The following is a 20928-nucleotide window of genomic DNA, read 5'->3' as shown; positions in this document are numbered from 1 at the left end:
ACCTACTTTATATAGCATCGCTTAATATATTTATGACAGGAGGTGGGTTCCGATCTCAGTTATATAGTTTCTGAGGTAAGTTACTATCTTAGTTTATCAAAAGAAAATAGTTGAGGTCAAACCACTTGTTTGTTTCATCTAAAAGCGACCAATCAGATTTTGGCACTCATGTGAAAATGTGAACACTAGGACATTGGGTTTGGTATATTAAGTGAAAAGTGACCATGTCAACATGCATAATGTCAGCAGGAGTATAATGACAACGTCATTAGTTCGACACAGACACTGTTGTCAACATGGTCATGTCAACGTGTTCATCATATCAACATTAACCATGTTGAAATTCAGCATTTCATGTGTTATGTATCCCTAATCCTCCTGTCAACATTTCCACATTTCATATGTCAACAAATCTAGATGTCGATATGTTAGATGTTAACATTTTATTCATGCCCACATGAAGACAGTCTACAGTGTGAATGCTGACATATGACTTCATACAAGACATCCCAGAGATCTAAGTGGGGTTTTACCGCATTTTCAGCTTAGTACATCCCGCCCTTAAAGAGTGTACAGTATGTGACAGGTTTAAGGAGACTATTGTCATAATTTTTTATAGGAAGAAATGCCACACATTGGGGCAGATGTATGAAGCAGTGATAATGGAGAAGTGAGTCAGAGGAGAATGAATCCATGGTAACCAATCAGCACACAAGTAACATCTATGATTTGCATAATATAAAATTATACAGAGCAGCTGATTGGTTGCCATGTTCCACTTCTCCTCCCTTATCACTGCTTCATACATCTACCCCTCAGTAACTTGTGTACCTGTCCCATATATAGGGGCAGTGGGGAGTGATGGGAGAGAGATAATCTACCAACCAATCAACTCCTATTTTTTATTTTTGCAGCATGGCAGCTAGGAGCTGATATACAGGTTCTATTTCTTCATATTTTTACAATCCAAGGCTTAGTACAGGCATGGCCATACTGTGATGATCCAGCTGTTGTGAAACTACACATCCCAGCATGCCTTGCAATAGTTTTAGCATTCCCCAATAGCAAAACTGTGGCAAGGCATGATGGAACGTGTAGTTTTGCAAAACAGCTGGAGGGCCATAGTATGGCCCTGCCTGACTTAGTAAATCTCACCCAGAGAGTGAAGGCAACCATTTTTTGTGCCTTTGTTACATTAAGAGTTCCAGTGATTGTAAAGGCTTCTTTGACATATTGGTTCCGCACACAAAAGAGCTGCACCCGCCGTGTACGGAATTCAAGTGCACCACCATTTCCACGAAAGCTAGCAGTGTATTGCCAAAGAGCATGTAAGCGACTCCATCCTGGAAACAATAAAAGCATTTGGAAGAACCTTCGAGCTTAATGAAACAATTTCAGAACTCACCATGATGGCTTTAGGCAGGTTGTCATTCTCACAGATGGATGGTAAGGAAAGGCCAAAGAGCCTTCCAGGGGTTGAAGAGGTTGGAGAAAGTTGGATGTTATCCAGTTGAGTATTTGATCCACGCCAAAAGGTCCAATTAATGATCGACCGTTTCCTTTTAAATGGCTTCTGGCCCGGATCTGGAGGGAAAAGGTGAAACCATTTACTGGGAGAGCAATACCGGGATTTGTTTTGCTCATTGGGTGAGACCACAAGTGTCGGTTAAAGAACAAAACAATTCAGTCTTCGTTTATTTTGCCCAGTAACGATGACTTGATTACATAATTCCTGGTATTCTGCACTGCTAATTTATTAAACTATGTGATGTGATTTATTAAACTATGTACATTAAACATAATTTTAATTGTCGGTCAGGCGGCTTTATGGGCTCGATAGGCAGTTCCCATTTATATGTCAGGAATGTCGTTTTCGGCAGAAAAGATACATAATGCTGACACCTAAATACTTTTCCTTTGTCCTGCGAGACTACTTTAGCCAATCTTCGTGTAAAACAATCAGCACACTTGGATCCCGTAAAAAAAACCCAGCCCCACCAAAGTAATGTTGGCCCTAAATTTAAAGCGTCTTGTTTCAGCCAAGAGTTATGTTGAGAGGAAAACACTACTGGATTACTTTAACCCCTCTGGCAGCCAAGGATTTTACAGGATCTTTATTTTGACAAACACAATTGTCTCAGGTTGCAGATTCCAAGTAAGAAGGACAGCTCTGGACCCATGTGTAACTGATAAAGAATTCAGGTTTTTTTCGGGTGTGGTATTTCTGGGACAAGTGAGATATGAATTATAGCGATTGCAGCCTGTTTCTTTTTCACTTTTTATTATTTTATATATTACACTCTTGGATTCGCGCTCTCGCCCCTGGGACTGGGTGGAAAGACTTTGCTGAAGACGTTAACTTATAAAAATATTTCTCTACATAGCCCTTCGGTAACCCTGTGACTTTCCAGCAAAGAAGTGCAAAGTACCGGACTCAATTTACAACTATTTTCCCTTTGGTTTTCCCTTATTATAGTTAATAATAATAATAATAATAATAATGATATTTATATAGCACGTTTCTCCTAATAGGACTCTTTCACATTGCAGAAATGGGTAATGACACGGTATTCTTAAATGGGACTTTAAAATGGGTCAGAGCCTTGAGACCTTTCACATTGCAGGTGAAAACCGTTTTAAAAATCATTTAATACCATTCAAACATTCAACCCGTTTAACCCCCAAGGGACACGTTTAAAGCCATTGAAATAGAGCTGTTCAAACTGCCAAAAAAACGGCTTTAAAACGTGTAGGACTCTGCTTTTTAACCGTGTTGAAATACCGGTTAACTTTAACCGGTAAATCAACTCTGGCACTTTCCCACTGCAGCCTTAAACGTTTTAAAATGGAAAAAAAACGGCAATATACCGTTTTAAAAGTGCGATGTGAAAGGGGTATAAGTGCTTTACCATTGTCTTTACAGCTCAAAATACACAACAAGCTTAACAGTAGATATCATTAAAATGCTAGAGTAAATAGGTACGTCTTGAGTCCATTTTTAAAGGAATCTACTGTGGGGGCTTCTCGCACTGTGCGAGTAAGAGAGTTCTATAGAGTTGGAGCAACAAAGTTGAAAGCTCGACCCCCAGTTGAATTCAGGGAGATTCTTGGTACTGTTAGTAGTCCTTCAGTGGATCGTAGTAATCGAGTAGGACAGTAAGGGATCAGCAGCTGCTGCAGGTACCTTGGGCCCTGGTCATGTAGGGCCTTGAAAGTGAGTAAGCCAATCTTGAAAAAGATTTGCCATTTTACAGGTAGCCAGGGAAGGGCGTAGAGAATGGGAGTTATGTGGCTGGAGCGGGGCTGGTTAGTTAATAGTCTGGCGGCTGCATTTGCATGCTGTTATGTTTAGTATTGGCGTGTTTATGTTTTGTGTTTTATGTTTTCTCTGCAGCCGGCATCAAATGCCCAAGGAAACGTGACTAGAAATTAATGACAGAAAGTGGAAATAAATTTTGGTAAAATGGAAACAAAAATGTAAAAAAAAGTTTTATTTGTATTTTCTTGATGCTTCAATACAGAAAACATCCAATGTTATTTACAACTGTTTGTTAGACCGCTGAACCGGACCGGGCAATCCTGGAGCGTGGCTGGGAGGTGGCTTAGCGGACGCACTGAGATGCTCCCACTCAGAAGTGGGTTATGCGAGTGTGGCGGACTGGTTGCATAAACAGGTGATTAATCGCTCGCATCAGAGGCCATATTGGGAGAATCTGCACCTATCATAGAGCTGGTGTTAAGTTTTCATGGTGCAACTGGTGGTAACATCTAAAACCTTCTACAGACGCACAAAGTGGGCATGTCAGTCCTTGCACATTATAGACGCATGGCTATACAGTAGGGGAGAGCTGGTGACTGGGCCAGGACTGGGAAATGCAGCACTACCCAGAGTGTCATAAGGATGCTGGAAAGACCAAGAAATCAACGAATACTGATTTTTAAAGATCTGCGACTGGCTCTGAGTGAATCTCATATTGTACTAGGAGGTTCTTAGAATTGGCATTGGTCTAGCAAAGAAGCTTGTAGAAATTTGGAGATAAAGTATAATCCATGGGCATCGCGGCTGGTGTAATGGTTAGTATTACTGCCTCACAGCGCTGAGGTCATGGGTTCCATTACCACCATGTCTGGAGTTTGTGGGTTTCCTCCGGGTGCTCCAGTTTCCTCCCACATTCCAAAAATATACTGGTAGGTTAATTGGCTCCCAACAAATTAACCCTAGAATGACTGTGTGCGCGTGTACATGTGGTAGGGAGTATAGAGTGTAAGCTCCACTGGGGCAGGGACTGATGTGAATGTTCAAATATTCTCTGTACAGCGCTGCGGAATATGTGTGCGCTATATAAGAAACTGTTAATAATTAAATAAATAATAAATAATATAATGACGCTTGATGAGATCTCTCGTATCTGCATCTCTCGTATGCGTTTTAGTTCCCTTATAGGGGTAGATTCAATTAATGTCAGTTCTTTTCCGACATTCATTTGTTGGAATGGATCGGACATAACCCTATTCAATCAGCAGCCAAATCCATCTGTCGGATCTGGCTGCTGTTGCTAATCCAGTCCAACGGCGGGACTGGGTGAGCGACTGGGGTGGTGGCGGGAGGAGGGCATAAGAATGGTGGACGGTAAGACCTCCCTGCCTCATCTCTTCAATTCGGATTGAGATTGCCGGAATTGGGGCCAAATCCGACCCGTGGATCTGTGGCTACTCCTGCCATAAAAAAAACAGACTTTATTGAATAGGTCAGAGCCCTTTCTGACCTATTCAAGTTGGAAACTGCCATCTTTCCGACAAGAGGGCAGTTTCAACTACAATTGAATACCCCATAGTGTATTAGGCACTTTGAGGTAAATTTACTAAGATGAGAGTTCTTATGAAGATGGGATGTTGCCTATACCAACCAATTAGATTCTTATTTATTTAGTACCTTTCAGAAGATAATAGATATAATCTAAATTGGTTGCTATGGGCAACCTCCCATCTTTAATAGAACTCCCATCTTAGTAAATTTATACTTTAGGATTAGCGCTTTGGTGTGGCTTAGCCTGTGGTACACTAAACAGGGATACTTGAAGCAGACTGTTGTGGACACATCCAATGGTGCGAGGATTTGGGGGAACTTGCTCAGGCTTGGCCCGTTGGATTGTTTTTATAGTTTTACACTAGAGTGTTTCTATATTTACTACAGAGGAATTCCTGTAAACGTGTCTATGATTTGGGTTTCAGCCAACGTGAATGAAAAGCAAGAATTTTTTGATATGAGCATTCGTATTATATATTTGAAGTATTCTGATGTTAGTGCAGAACGTGTTCTAAATAATACACTATGAGGGCTCTTCCCTCTTATTTTTAGAATATGTGCTGACTGATCTGGAGCTGGTACGAATCTGAGGATTTGCTGAAACCTTTACTTAAAATATAGGATACCATAGGTAGGGGGGTTTCTGGTTGCCCGGGAACCCCCCACCTCTTGGCCTTAAATTATGACAACAATAGTTGGTATATAATATGAACAATAGAGCTGTCACCAGGAACAGAGCAGAGCTGCTGCACATGCCTAGTGTACCAGCTTCTTCTATACCACATTTACTGTATGTGTGGATCTGAGCCCTCAAACATCTCAATGGACAGAGAGTAGCTTCCAGGAAGAGGAAGAGACAGGCCCCTTACCATGAAGTGGGAGAAATTGCAGTACTAATTCTATTACATTTGTGTATTTATTTATTATGATATGTTAAAACTTTTCCTGACCACTTATCTTATCATTTGAAACAGCCTATACTATAGACCATTTGTACTGTTAAAAAATAATACTGTATTCCATACAGTATCCAGTGTAAAAAAAGACCAATTTTCAAGGCTGTTATCTCCCAGACTCCCGTACTTACTCCAACGTGCTGTAGAGTGGGAGATTTTGGATTACATTTGGAAACCCCCCTCTAGAAATCCTGCATTTGCCACTGGGTACAGTGACAATAAAGTTTTGATTGACTGATTGATTGACTCATTAAATTGATTATCACTGCTGCAAGAGTTATAACATTAAAGTTATTTTTCAAAATTGTCATTCATTTTCCTCAAACAGACAACTAATCACATTATTATCTGACATTTTCTGTGATGACTAGAGACAGGATTATATGCAACAAAAAAAGCTTGAAATATGCATGCAAATATGCATGAAAAATACTTAAAATATGCATGAAAAGTGTTAAAATATGCTACATTAAATAATAAAAAAAAAGTAATTAAATCAGCATATAATTAGTTGCAAATAAATCTCAAAAATAGGCCCACAGCATCTGCAGATGTCTACTGTTGTGCACAGGATTTTTTTTCTTCCTGGCTGCTACAGCATACTGCAGCATCCAAAGCTCTTGTTCCATCAACTACACGGACCCTCATCAAATGTCAGCATAGCATGTGAGGGCGGCGCAGTGGAAGGCTTCCTCCCTGCGCCGCATACTCACTGTGACACAGCATTTTCTCTGCGCCGCGTGATGTCACAATCCTTCTGCCAGCCTCCTCTGCTGCAGAAGTCTGTCTCTTGGTGTAAAGTCCCAGGCCTGGGGCAGGCAAAGGTTCAGGAGCTTCGTAATGGCATCCGCCCTGACTGACTTTTATCAACATGGATTGGCAGCCTAGAGCAGTGTCAGACATAGAGTACATCCAAGGTGCCCCACACTGCGCACATATTGCACCAGCCTGCACACTCTACCACTTCCTGGCCAGCAGCAGCAGGGCAAAGCAGTGTTGTGACTCACCGGTGGGAAGAAGGCGGGGCCTAAAATATGCACCATCACTAGATTTTAGGTAAAATATGCAATAACCAGTGAGAATGGGCAAAATATGCAAATGCATATGCAAATATGCAAATGCATATAATCCTGTCTCTAGTGATGACACACTAACTACAGTATATACTGGAGGATTCATCTGTAACCAATCTCTGTATACCGTATACATAGGCTAAACTTCCTTTGCAGTTAAGTCTCACTTTTTAAAATGAAGACATGTATTTAGGTTTACAGATCAGCTACTATAGTCTAAACTGAAATCCCCTATTTAACTTATGAGCTGTGTTTTTTTCTCCGCCACGACGCTCTGCTTTCCCTTAGCAAACCTGTGCAGCCTGCCTGACAGATACTACTGTAAGCACTGCGCCGCGTTATGTGTGAAAAGGATGAACTGTGAATGACAATGGGCTTACAGATCACCCTCAGCAGGCTGGGCTATAATTAGCTGGCTGGTGAAAGCTGCTTACCTGCTGCCGTAGGCCGTCACTGCAATAAAAGGCTGTTTAACTTTAGCATTAAATTAGCACTGGGGGATACTTAACGAGCAGCAATTGGTTTTACACAGATATTTCGCTTCGCATGCATTTGGACAGTTGTACAGTGTGCCGTGTCGATCACTTCTGTTTATTACTAGTGAAAAGAGATCTATTTTTTCCAGTTTTTAGAAGAGCAGAAAGCACAAAAAAAAACAAAAACGGGGGTAAAACAACAACAGACATGGTTCAATAATTGAACAGGTTTTTTCATCTACGTCATTTTAGGTCTTGTCTGCTAAAGGACCAGGCTGGAAGTGGTCATCGCTGACATCAGAGACCCAAACAAAAAACATTTATCGGGGATGGGTGTACCGCACTAGTCCTTGAAATTGGAATTCGGTACTGCTTGTTTCTACAGTAATCCCCTATTACTTGTATATTGGGGATATATATCGACCCAACCGCAACCATCAACCATCTGGTCTGAGTCATGTACCCCCTCTCCCCGTGAACTGCCACTATTGAAGTACAACTACCATTGAGGTGAAGATTTATTTATTTACAGTTTCTTATATAGCGTAGCAGATTCCGTAGCGCTTTACAATAGTAGACAGTGATAAGACAAACTGGGTAACAACAGACAGACTTGGAGGTAGGAGGGCCCTGCTGCAAGCTTACAATCTATAGGAACATAGGAGGGAAACACAAGGACAGTCACCAGTAATAGCATAGCAGTCCCACCAAGTTACAAGTCCAGAAGGGAAGCTATATAATACATAAGTGTCTCAGTGGGTTATGCGTGTGGTACGTAAATATGATAGGCTTGCCCAAAGAGGTGAGTTTTCAGGGAACGTTTGAAAGTTTGGAGGCTAGTGGAGAGTCTTATTGTAAAGATACAGTAATATGGCTATATCATAAGATTATGTGTAACAGTGTCAAACTAATCATTGGACATAAAAACCATCTACTATAAGCTACTGCGGCATACAAAAAGGAGAACAGAGTATATGACATCAGAAGTCGGCTGTATTTAGCAAAAGTGGCCACTTGTAGTCATAAATTGTGGTGTAACACTAGGGCAAATTCAAATTGATTATATATTTTCAAAGATTATTAACAAATTGTTATTATATATGTGTATATACAATTTTTTTATACTGTTACTAGGAATTGGAAAAATGCAGTTTTTATTTTTAGAATATAAAAATACAAATGATTGTTTAAATATACAATTCAGCCAGATTGTACCAGCGGTGTGAATTGAGTGATTATATAAATAAGCGCAGTTCCTCCTCTCTAAATTTTTTTTTCTTCTGCTGGGCAAAATATTTTTAGGAGTCCGCTTATGCGGTTCCCCTAAGATAATAACCCATCAAATTGTGTAAGTACAGACACATTTGAGGACCGCTGCTATATATACATATACCTATAAAGGATTTAATTAAAATAGTGCCAGAGTTTTTAGTTTTTCTATATATATCGACCCAAACAAAAAAAACACCTGGGCATGTCTCCGTATTCACAAACACACCCAGAAATCGCCACGTTCCCATGCCTAAACTTCCTGTCAATCAAACCATGTTTCTGCCCCTAAACCACTGCTTCCTGTCAATCAAACTGCTACTTCTATGCAATTTCTATGCATACTGCTAGTTTTTGCAAATTAATATTGATGTGGATGCACAGTTGTTCGATTGCGAATTCTCTAATTGGCGTTCTATGCTAAATTAAGTACATTTTCGGAAATGTTCATAAAAAGACAATTAATAAAGAGGAATGGGATGTGTCTTCTAGTACTAAGCCCCTCCCCTGCTGAATGCAGAAGGGTGGGTGTGGCCAGGAATTAGCATACTAGCCGGACAGTTTAGCATGCTAGTCAGCCTGATTCGTTTACAACAAATCCTAATTGCAATGCTACAAGTCTGACCCAGCAGACAATTTAATAGCCTTTAATTAATAAAAGTAAATCTGTCATAAAAGCAACAACCCCACCTCACACAGACACACACACACACACTTATGAGTGTATGTGTTCTATACAGCAGCACTACCCGTGTACTTTGACATAAACATACACTGCGCAGGATTTTTCAAAATTCCCTGTTGTAATTGGAAACTGCCTTAGAGGACGGTTTCCTGAAAATGTTACTTTCCTCAATATGTGTAAACATGCCGTAAATTCTAGGAAAATACCTCAGGCAGCTGGAATGTGAGTCTCTACCCTTTCATTATGTCAGCTTTCAGTAATAACAGACTTGTTGGGTTGAACACTGTGCACTGAATGAGCCCTCTGTAGCACTGAGACTCACCAGTTAGCTGCTGACACACGGCCAGGCGGCTGGGCTTCAGTATGAACTGACATTGCATCTCCCTGGGCAGCTGCTCCATGATGAAGGGCCCCTCCAGGTCTAACGCGGAATCCTTAGTGCCCTGGATTTGAGGCAATGCATCACGGATATGGCTCATTTTAATTCCAAACGGGTATTCATGTCCTGCAGAAAAATAGATGAAAGTACTCTACTGTAATATAACTCTTATACTGTATATTATAATGAGAATGACATAATGATGTCACAGGTTCCGCCCACAAAATGGCCTCCCTCACCTAGGAGACTACGGTAGTGTAATTTAAAACATTGTATTTACAACATACTACTTTCCTTAATGCGAGTATACTAATCCAAAATTGTTGTCAAGTATATATATATATATATATATATATATATATATATATATATATATATATATATATATATACATATATATACATCTGGGGCTGAAACCAGAAATCAGCGATTCTGGAGCTACCATAAGTATATACCTATTTAAAATAATGACGCATACCCATTAGGGATGGCCATCGACCATCGATGATTATAAATCAGATAGTTTTGATTGATGAGGGAAAAACCAAATGATTTCCCCCCCATCAATGTCAAGATTCAATTCAATTAGGGGCGGAGCATAGCTCCACCCCTAACACCAACGAAGCCCCATCCCTGTATTTTGATTGTCCCACAGGCAAAGAAAATGGATGACCATTGATTTATAAAACATCAATGGTCATCCATTGCATAGTTTTACACTATCGATGGCCAGTTGCTATTTTGCCATGGCTGCCTTCGATGGCAAAGGCAACCATGGCCATCCCTACACACCATACAGCATAAAAAAACTATGACAGCCATGGTGATGTAAGCAACTGAAAGTGAGTCATGTAACCAGCCAGGCAAAATGGCCTCAAATGCTGTGGAGAAGGCATTTTCTGCCCTCCAGTTAAGTAAAACGCATTCCATTAAAATTGTGCGATGATATGAAGGGGTCAATTTACAAAGATGGGATTTCTTTTTTTTTTTTTTAAAAACATTTTTCTTTTATTTTAGCAGAAAAGTAATAAACATCAGGATACATTTGTACAGAGAATTGTTCCATATGCTTTCCATGTCATGTCATAATAACAGTAATAAAGCTCTATACATTCAAATGCAACATTGTAATTGTCTTCTCTGCATTAACCATACAATAATTTAACAATACAAACCCCAAACTAAACTACCTCCCCCCCCCACCACCAGGTCTTGGTCGCCATTTATGCAGTACTGAGTGATCTGGTTAGGTACCATGTGGTGCCCTCATATAGCGAATATATTTGTTGTTTTGTGTCATTATCCAATGAGTCTATATATACTCCCCATTTATGCATGAATTTTTTGACTCCCTGTTCTACGTGTGGGACTGTGGATCGTCTATCCAGATGAAGCAAATTCAGCAAGGTTATCCGAACTTGGTGAAGAAACGGGGGGGATGACACCGTCCAGTTTCTCAATATGGTTTTTTTTGCCACTGTCACTACAATGGTGAGAAAAGGGACCAGTGCTGTTTTCCGGCCCTGAAGGTTCCAGTTAGCAAAATTAGCACATATCATAGCGAGGGGGTCTTTAGCTAATTTTAGTTGACATACCTTATTTATGAACCCCATTACCTTGTCCCAAAATTTTCTTATGCGTCCACAGTCCCACATGCTATGGAAGAAGTCAGCCCTCTGACCTCTACACTTTAAGCACCTTCCCGACTCTCCCGGCACAAAATATTTCCGCTGTGCTTGAGATATATATGCCCTATGTAGGGTCTTTATATGGACCTCTTGCATCTGGGCTGAGCAAAGTATCTTCAGCGTCTTCTCCATGGGTTTAAGAAAGGTGTTAGTCTCTAATGTGCCAGGTATGTCCCTGCTCCAAGGTGTTATAGCATCTGTCCAGATTTTTTCTGGTTGTGTCGGGAGGAGGTCAGTATACATATATCTTACAAAGATGGGATTTCTATTGAAGATAGGGAGTTACCTTATTTACTTAGCTCCTTCTAGAAGATAATATATAGAATTTAATTGGTTATTATGGCCAACATCCCATCTTTAATAGAATCCCCATATTAGTAAATTTACCCCTTAGAATGCAAAGCGAGAATTTCCTACTGACTAGATAATCTATCCATAACTGGCACTTGGAAATTTGAAGTTTGTGTAGAGGGGAATTCAGTGTCAGACTGAGGGTGTGGAAGTCTAGGTACACACACGCCATTTTGTGATAGTATGGCCGCCATTTTGGTTCGCAGAGTTGCGCAAATAAAGTTTCCATACCCGAGTATGTGTGACAATATGGACCAGAAGAGTAGACATACTATCACACATAAATTCATAATAACACACTTACACGAAATGAAATATAGTTAAAAGGTTTAGAACGCCACACATAGCTTAGTTAGCCCTGCACACACCTGTCTATATCGTGTTTAGTACCGTTCCGCTCAGTTCATTATGCGAAGTATTCCGGTCATTGCGAATATGTCGCAATGTACATTGCCCGATAGATATGGACATAATCCATATTCCAGAGACAGTTTCTGTTGTAAGTAGTTAACAAAGGAAACTAGCTCAAACCGGTTCTTATCCTTGCTGACGCCGAAACCACCAAACAAAGGACTCTTAAAGTTCACTCCCCTGCACCTGGTCAGACCAGGTACAGCGTCTAACCTCCAATCACAGTGGACCGGACACATGATCTCTGACCAATGAGAATGGCCTTTGACCTCCCCCTTCTGACCCTATAAGATAGGCGACCCGGAGCAGGCTCGGTCTCTTCGGCACATCTACTTTCCCTGGACCTTCCTACCGGACTATAGTTCATTCCTGAACGATAGTGAGCTCTGACCGGACTGCGCTTCGCTTACTAGATAACCACGGTAAACGGTTGCATTTTCACGGTATTTATTCTTATAAGTATTGTTGGCTGATTGTGTCTTGTATTATTGTATTCTTTCCCCTTAGCAGAGTTTGTTAGTATTCATTGTTAGTAGATTGTATCACTTGTTATACCTGTTTATTCTTATTTCTGTAACCCCCTTTTGTCCATTAGGGACTTTAATACAACCTTTTATATGGAGTTCTAACCTCCTTACTTCTATTCAGTGGTCGTGTCTGGTTATTCGCATAATAGCGATAAGGTACATTGCGGACTCTGTCCTTTAAAGTATATTCGCAGAATTAGAGACAAAGTCCTGCGAAGGGATCTCTTATCAAGGTATTGGTTCTTAAGTGTATAACATACAATTAAAAGGTACGCTACGCTGCGCTACGTTTTGTTCGCACGTAGCTAGGTATAAAGGGTAAGCAGGTTACGGACACATTACGTAACCTGCGCTTTTCACATATTGTATCTCTGGTAATAATCATATCGCCATTAACAATTGAGGGCTCGTCCGTCCGCTCCACAGTCCAGAACTCAGTACCAGGCGTGCGGATCGACCTATACCAGCAAAAGGGTGGAAGTATTTATTTGTTTCCATTGCTGGATAGGCCGATTCCACGGCGGTGCGGGGTTCGGGAAGTGCTAGCGCTGAACCCGGAGTACAATAAGTGAAAGCCACGTGTTTTAAAGCATATCATACCTAAGTGTTTAGTAAACTGTACTTCTGCCTGCCACAAGTAGTTTAACGGGGTATAGTGTCTTGGGCTGCTTGTTTATTATAGTATATGTACCACGTGCGATAAGGTTCGCACACGTGGAGTCTGTGTTTATTATAGTACATAGAGGATCCCCTCTGTGCAAAGCTATAACATTTTGTTAGTTACTGCAAAACCAGGGACTCAGCCACGTGGCGACAAGTCCTGGGCCTTTTGCAGTAACGTAAAGCGTCTATTGTGTATTACGCAAGGTGCGCGCGCACGTGCCCATATCGGGAAATTTTCGCATCTTTGTACGTGATTTACGGATTAAGTGCGGGATTTATTTCGCATCTTGATACGTAACTTTCGGACGGAGTTAAGGGATTTATTCCACATTTAAGCGCAATTACTGCGTATAGCGAAACCCGAGTGCAACCTTGCAAATACACTATAGAACACGTGGGTGGCCGATTCATCGGCGGCCTGTGAACAGTGCATGTACACACGTGGCTGTTCATTGGTACTGCACATGCAGCACACATAGGAACTCAAAGGTGAACAGTATTTAACCACTAGCTTTATTTACACAGTATAGCAATATACTGCGAGTGAGGCGGTGATTAATAAAAGAAAATAAGTTTTTTTCTTTTTGTTCATTTTTTTTTAAACAAGCAACTCAAGCATTATTTTAATAGATTCCTATAGAGTGTTATAAGGGATTTATACCTGCATAAGTATCCAGTGAAAAGCTACCAACTTGGGAAGATTTTCTGTACAGAAATATTTCAAATATATGCATAAGACCAAGGTGTAACCAGCGCCCAGTGTGAAAAATAACTGAGGCGAACGGGTGTGTGACGACACGACTCAAGCGCAGTGTAGTACAGTCCAGGTAGGACAAGGTTAGGGTTCACGTGACGACGTGCCCATAGGAACTGCCCCTTCAGTGGAATTAATTCCGCTAGGAGGGTACAAGAAGATACATCGGAACGCACTTGTTTCCGATTAGCTACTTTAGAAATCCAATTTTTGGGGGTATAGGAAAACAAGTTTGTTATACCCTGGAAAAATTGTGCCGCATCAAGCAAGTTGGCTAGAAGTTCGCTGCTAGTTGAAAGACTTGATGATTGAGTATCGTACCTCGTATCCTTCGCACCTGCTTGACTGTGGGATGTTCTAGGAAGCTGTAGAAGTGAGTGTTTGGGGAGCTCTCAGATAAGTAATAACCCACCGATATCTATTAAGCTGTGAACGTTTATTCCTGTAACTATGGGTAATAACGGGTCACGCTGTGATAACGTGCATGTTAGGGAGGAAGCAAGCCGGCCAAAAGGATCGGCTGCTTTTATTATGTGCAGGAAGCACGGTGAACTCGCAGTTGTTTACCAAAATAAATGGAGAAAAATGACACAAGGCAGCAAGTTAGAATTTCCCAGTGTTGGTAGCTTCGATCCAGAAATCTTATCGGCAGTAAAAGATGAAATATGCCTACTCTCCAGTCGTAAGAAGAGAGTGAAGCATATAGATATTCTTAAATTGTGGCAGAAGGAAGGACAGGAACAATGGGGAATCAAAGATCTGGCAATGCCGGACACAATCAGCCACAATAAAAATGCAACCGTTGCCGCAATAGAATCAACTCCCCCACCCCCATATGTGCCGAAGGGGTTAATGACTCATAAGAAAGACATAAGTAATAATGTATCCGTTACTAACTTGTACCCTGTCTTACCCCCTTATAAGGAAACCCGAGAGGAGAACGAGCAGCTGTTGGCACTGGCCGTCTCCCATGCCCTTAACATGCTTGAGGAAAAGGTGCAACCCACTGCTGGGGTCCCAGCACAGGAGGAGGAGACGGCTGATGTCAACAGCATAGTATTAGACACAGGTAAGTACACACAACACAGCACAGAGATAGTTGCTCCTGGGATGTTGTCCAATGGTGCAGGGGGAATACAGATCCACCCTCTGCACACAGTGGAACCTCCTTGTGGACGGGGAGGCGGGGATGAGGTAATGCCTGTAAAGGATAGTGACATGCACAATACATGGACACGATTGGAACGTCATTCAATCATCAAAAATTTCCCTGATCCCAGCAAAGATCTGGCAAAGTGTCAGAAATTTGTAAGGGAGCGAGGAAATTCAGATGAGCCCACCAATAAGGATTGGCGATACATGTTGAGAGCTTGCCTCCCTTCACATATAGATGTCCAGAAGTTCATTCGAGACAGTGGTGTGGAGGGCGATAAGATCTTAACTGAACAGGGCAACCAGGAAAATATATGTCTAATAAATATACAATTGGGTGTATATTTCCCAGGGACAGTTGAAAATACCTTAGGGTTCACCATCACACAGAAAGATGGTGAGTCCACCAGCGGATATTTCAACCGTGCTTTACAGATGTTGCCAAAACACTCTGGTATCCCCGGCCACGGGGACAACATACATCTTAAGGGAGGGATTGTCTCTGTGCTGATACAAGGTCTTAGAAAAAATCTGAGAACCAACCTAGAAACCATTCACCCCAACTGCAGACAGATGTCAATACACACTTTAAAGAAATCTGCTGTTGATCTGGACAAACGATTTATGACAGAAAGACAAAACCAAATAGTATGTTTCAAATGTGGAAACAATGGACACATAGCCAGACATTGCAGGGTAAATAACCATAGAAAACATAACACATATGTAAGTAACTGAGAGACACAATGGGAGAAGACAGGTAGGTCTCAACACATAGCCATAGCCCCACCTAGTAGCCAACGCCGCCCTAAGCATGACACATATATGCAAACAGGGAGTAGGACACACATACACCCCACATCCAGGTAACATAAGACAATATCTGAGGGAGGAGCCTCAGATATGGGTAAGTGGAATAGTTTAAATATAAAGTTTTTTTTTGTACCTAACCCGTTAACAACATTCCCTCCTGGTCTAGGTTGTGTCAAGCAATTAGTAGCAGCAAGCGGGGTAACAGAAAAAAAATACAACATTACCCACTGACGAAACCAGCAGATGTTATAAGCGGGCCTCTGCATACCAAACACTCTTTTCTGTTGGCTGCAGCGGCCCGACTAACCTCCTGGGTAGAGATTTACTATGTAAAATGGGATGTGTCATCTATTGCACCCCTGATGGGGTATTTCTGGACACTCCTAGAAATCTTACACAAGAAGTGCAAGATATGCTGGACAGTCCTCAGAGGCTAATGTTGTATTCCACTGTTATAGAGTCAAATCCATCTAAGGTAGCTAAAAACTACAGCACAAATACCGAGTTCCCTTTGAACTAAAGATGGGAAGGACACAGGATCAATGGCAACCATAGCTTCAATAGAAACCCTGTTAAAAACAGAAAGTATAGCGCCCCAAAGTACAGCCTCACCATTCGAAACCTGAGGTTGAGCTGGGAAAATACCCAGTGAAATAACAAGGTTCCCAAAAAGAGAACTTTTAGCTAAATACCCCTAGACACAGCCCATAGTCACAACCACATTGGGAAACAGAAAGAAAGGGAGGGCTTACGAATCAGAACAGGAGTTGACAAGGGTAAGAACCAAATAGTTGAGAGCCAATTCCCCCATAGTGCTAAATCCTGGCGTCATCAAAATAAAAGAAAAATGTTTCTGTTGAAAATAAATGTACACATTACTGTCATTAATATTTTCTACCCTTTTTGAGTTTTTCTCTCTCTCTTTTTCCAATTTTTTCTCCTTCCCCTACCCTTCTGTTCCAGAAACCCACAAATCATAGATAAATAGTTCGAAGAATCTGTCGCACTCCCAGCAGAGAAATACCATTATGAATATGCGGTACCCTGCAAAGCGAGTAGTCACAATAGAGATATTTTTCAGTAAATCTTGAACAAAGTCTCAATAACTTTAAGCATTACTCCTAATGTTACCCAGGGCAACCACAGCCACCATCTTGTGAAAAGCAGTCCAAGTAATGCACAAAGCATTCCCCTTCTACAAAGAATGAAAAGGGTTGTAAAACGCATTTACATATAAATAGGTGCAATCACAATACCCATGTCTTCACAAACAGGCCTGATTACAGCTTTTTGCCATGGGTAAAACTGACACAAGAGACCATGTGATGTAGAATATTAGACCTGCTGAGGGGGCGACAGATATAGTGACGTAAGAAACCTGGTGATGCCAGCCTGACCAATGTCGTACTGCAGTGTGCAATTAAACCCTATTACTTAAGCACATTCATACTTGTCTACACAGTGTAGTCGCCATAGCACTACTGGTAAACAAAACTGAGAATGTGGTGTTGGGGTGTGTTTTAACTGTTTATGCTCCTCATATAGTCTGGACACTCCTAAAATTCTGCCTAAACATGTGAAAAATATTCATCAGCCAAGTTCACTAAATGGGAACTTGCATTGATGTTACCATGTAAAATGGGTAATATTGTAAACCCAGCAACACTCTTACCAGGTGTGCCCGCCAAAGGCACAAAGGGTGGAGTGGTGCTGAGGTTGCTGGAATGGTGGAATTTAGTGGGAGCCGAGACGAATATGATTGCATGACATGTTTGAATCAGACCTTTTGCAGCATGCCCCCAAAGGGTGGTAACAACCCATTGGAAGAGGTAATTCATTTTTTTTTTCCGTTCTTTCCACAACACCGAGAGGAAAAAATTGTACACTGGCTATACCGTAATAGATGGAAAAGGCATAGTAGAGGCTGAACCCATTGGACGTCTCACTCAGCAGCAGCAGTCTCATTAATAGTACTGCGAACTGAAAAAAAAAAAAAAAAAACAGCCAATATTCATGCCGACTCCAAGTATGTTTGTTGGGGTAATACAAAAGATCTTAGGCCCTATGGCGCATCAGATGTTTTGTTTCAGTAGCTGGCACTCCAGTGGCGCAAGCGTTGTAAGTTTAAAAGATTCTCGACAGTCACACAGCTGCCGGACAGAGTGGCTGTTATCAAGTGTAAAAACCACATCTTCAATGAGGATTCAGTGTCACTTGATGATGAACATGCTGGCAAGGCAGCTGGGTGAGCCATGCGCTCTGCGGATAATGTTTGTGTTCCCCCTATAAATGTCAGTATATTCACATAGTAATACAAGATTTGTGTCCCCTGCAGGAGAAGCAGTCTGGAAGCCGAAGGGATGTGGACAGGAATAGAAAGATGGACAAGGTAAACCAGTGACTCTAAGAACATGCCAAACTGTCAGGACAGAGATAGCCCATGGCCTGACTTGTCTTGACAGGGAAGGTATGTGGAAAAATTAGTCCAAAATTACTGGTGTGCCCACAGACAGGTAAGACGACAGAATCATGCCTTACTTGTCTGGGGGAAACAAACTGCAACGGCTGTTCCCACAGAGCCATCTCCACATCCCTCCTCCAGCAGGATCCTCTGCAGGTAATACAAAATTGGCTTTGTACAGTCCACTCTAGAAGCATTTAAGTTATTTATTTATTTTTATATATATATATATATGTTGACGTTTGTGTGTATAGATATGGCAGCCCAGAAACACCCTTGAGTATGCAAATATATATAAAAGGTTTAAGTCATGTGTTAACCTTCAGGGACTGATGGTACACCCCATAATCTCTTTTTGTAGTAGTAAAATCACTCTCAGAACTCCACCTCATTGGTCCCCATCGAAACATTGCTTGGCGGGCAGCCACAGGTTATGGTAATCCCACAAGGAGATCCTAGACCACAAATGCAAGTGATGTATCCACACCTGGAAAACTGCAGCAAAAGGACTTTGTTGCTTTCTCAGTTTTCTCTATTGTTGTGGGTCCTATTCTTGTCTCCCCCCCCACTATCCGTTCTTATCCTCAAAAGCAAGGATACCGCTGCCGCCCTGCTGCCAGGCATTGGACGGACGATACAGAGTTCTGAGAGTGTGTTACCCGTCCCAGCTTAGGTTAAGGTAGAATCTATAAACTTGACACCTTACCCAGGATCGGATGTTTTAATACCATCATACTTAAAGGCATACCAAAAAGAGAGACAACAAAGAGTTCAAGGGTCTGTTGTCACAAACAATACCTACCAAAGGATGCCATATTTGTGAATGTGTATATGTTGTAACCACCCCTGTTTTTATTTTTATCCCTAAATTGTACATTATCCTTCGTGACCCTGAGTAGATTGTTCGATAAATGCGGCCCATCGTTTATCCATGATCCTGGATCGGCCGAGAGCAGATGGTTTACTCCCCTTATATGTTTATTTCATGGATCCCAATTTCTTTGTTAGGATTATGAATTTCTGTATTGTCGTGTGAAATGTTTTTGTATTGTAACAGTTTTATATTTACTGTTAAAGGGTGGACTGTGGAAGTCTAGGTACACACACGCCATTTTGTGATAGTATGGCCGCCATTTTGGTTCGCAGAGTTGCGCAAATAAAGTTTCCATACCCGAGTATGTGTGACAATATGGACCAGAAGAGTAGACATACTATCACACATAAATTCATAATAACACACTTACACGAAATGAAATATAGTTAAAAGGTTTAGAACGCCACACATAGCTTAGTTAGCCCTGCACACACCTGTCTATATCGTGTTTAGTACCGTTCCGCTCAGTTCATTATGCGAAGTATTCCGGTCATTGCGAATATGTCGCAATGTACATTGCCCGATAGATATGGACATAATCCATATTCCAGAGACAGTTTCTGTTGTAAGTAGTTAACAAAGGAAACTAGCTCAAACCGGTTCTTATCCTTGCTGACGCCGAAACCACCAAACAAAGGACTCTTAAAGTTCACTCCCCTGCACCTGGTCAGACCAGGTACAGCGTCTAACCTCCAATCACAGTGGACCGGACACATGATCTCTGACCAATGAGAATGGCCTTTGACCTCCCCCTTCTGACCCTATAAGATAGGCGACCCGGAGCAGGCTCGGTCTCTTCGGCACATCTACTTTCCCTGGACCTTCCTACCGGACTATAGTTCATTCCTGAACGATAGTGAGCTCTGACCGGACTGCGCTTCGCTTACTAGATAACCACGGTAAACGGTTGCATTTTCACGGTATTTATTCTTATAAGTATTGTTGGCTGATTGTGTCTTGTATTATTGTATTCTTTCCCCTTAGCAGAGTTTGTTAGTATTCATTGTTAGTAGATTGTATCACTTGTTATACCTGTTTATTCTTATTTCTGTAACCCCCTTTTGTCCATTAGGGACTTTAATACAACCTTTTATATGGAGTTCTAACCTCCTTACTTCTATTCAGTGGTCGTGTCTGGTTATTCGCATAATAGCGATAAGGTACATTGCGGACTCTGTCCTTTAAAGTATATTCGCAGAATTAGAGACAAAGTCCTGCGAAGGGATCTCTTATCAAGGTATTGGTTCTTAAGTGTATAACATACAATTAAAAGGTACGCTACGCTGCGCTACGTTTTGTTCGCACGTAGCTAGGTATAAAGGGTAAGCAGGTTACGGACACATTACGTAACCTGCGCTTTTCACATATTGTATCTCTGGTAATAATCATATCGCCATTAACAAGGGGCACCAGGAATGCAGTGGAAGGGGCCCAAGCTTGAGAGGTGTGGCTAGCAGACAGGACCACCCACTTAGAATGTCAGGAGGGCTAATCTTGGTTTAGTTTCCATAGAAACAAACCAAAGCACCCAAATTCACCAATGAATGCGGTCAACCAAGCGACCAACACCAAGACTAGGCAGCCCACCG

General features: G+C 41.5%; 1 protein-coding gene across 3 annotated transcripts in view; it reads right to left on the bottom strand.

Annotated features, from left to right (window-relative positions):
* ARHGAP20 (Rho GTPase activating protein 20) overlaps window positions 1-20928 on the bottom strand; it is a 103092-nt gene that overhangs the window by 9938 nt on the left and 72226 nt on the right. For all 3 annotated transcript variants that reach the window (XM_083169966.1, XM_083169967.1, XM_083169968.1), the window contains 2 exons: window positions 9589-9771; window positions 1406-1584 (listed from right to left, as the gene is read on the bottom strand). In XM_083169966.1, coding sequence (XP_083026092.1) covers window positions 1406-1584; window positions 9589-9771 — 362 coding nt within the window. The remainder of the gene's footprint in view (window positions 1-1405; window positions 1585-9588; window positions 9772-20928) is intronic.

This window comes from Crinia signifera, chromosome 2 (assembly GCF_055691185.1).
Source record: "Crinia signifera chromosome 2, ASM5569118v1, whole genome shotgun sequence".
Classification (NCBI taxonomy): Eukaryota; Metazoa; Chordata; class Amphibia; order Anura; family Myobatrachidae; genus Crinia; species Crinia signifera.
Note: the sequence above shows the minus strand (reverse complement) of the source record. Positions and strands in the feature narration are given on the sequence as shown.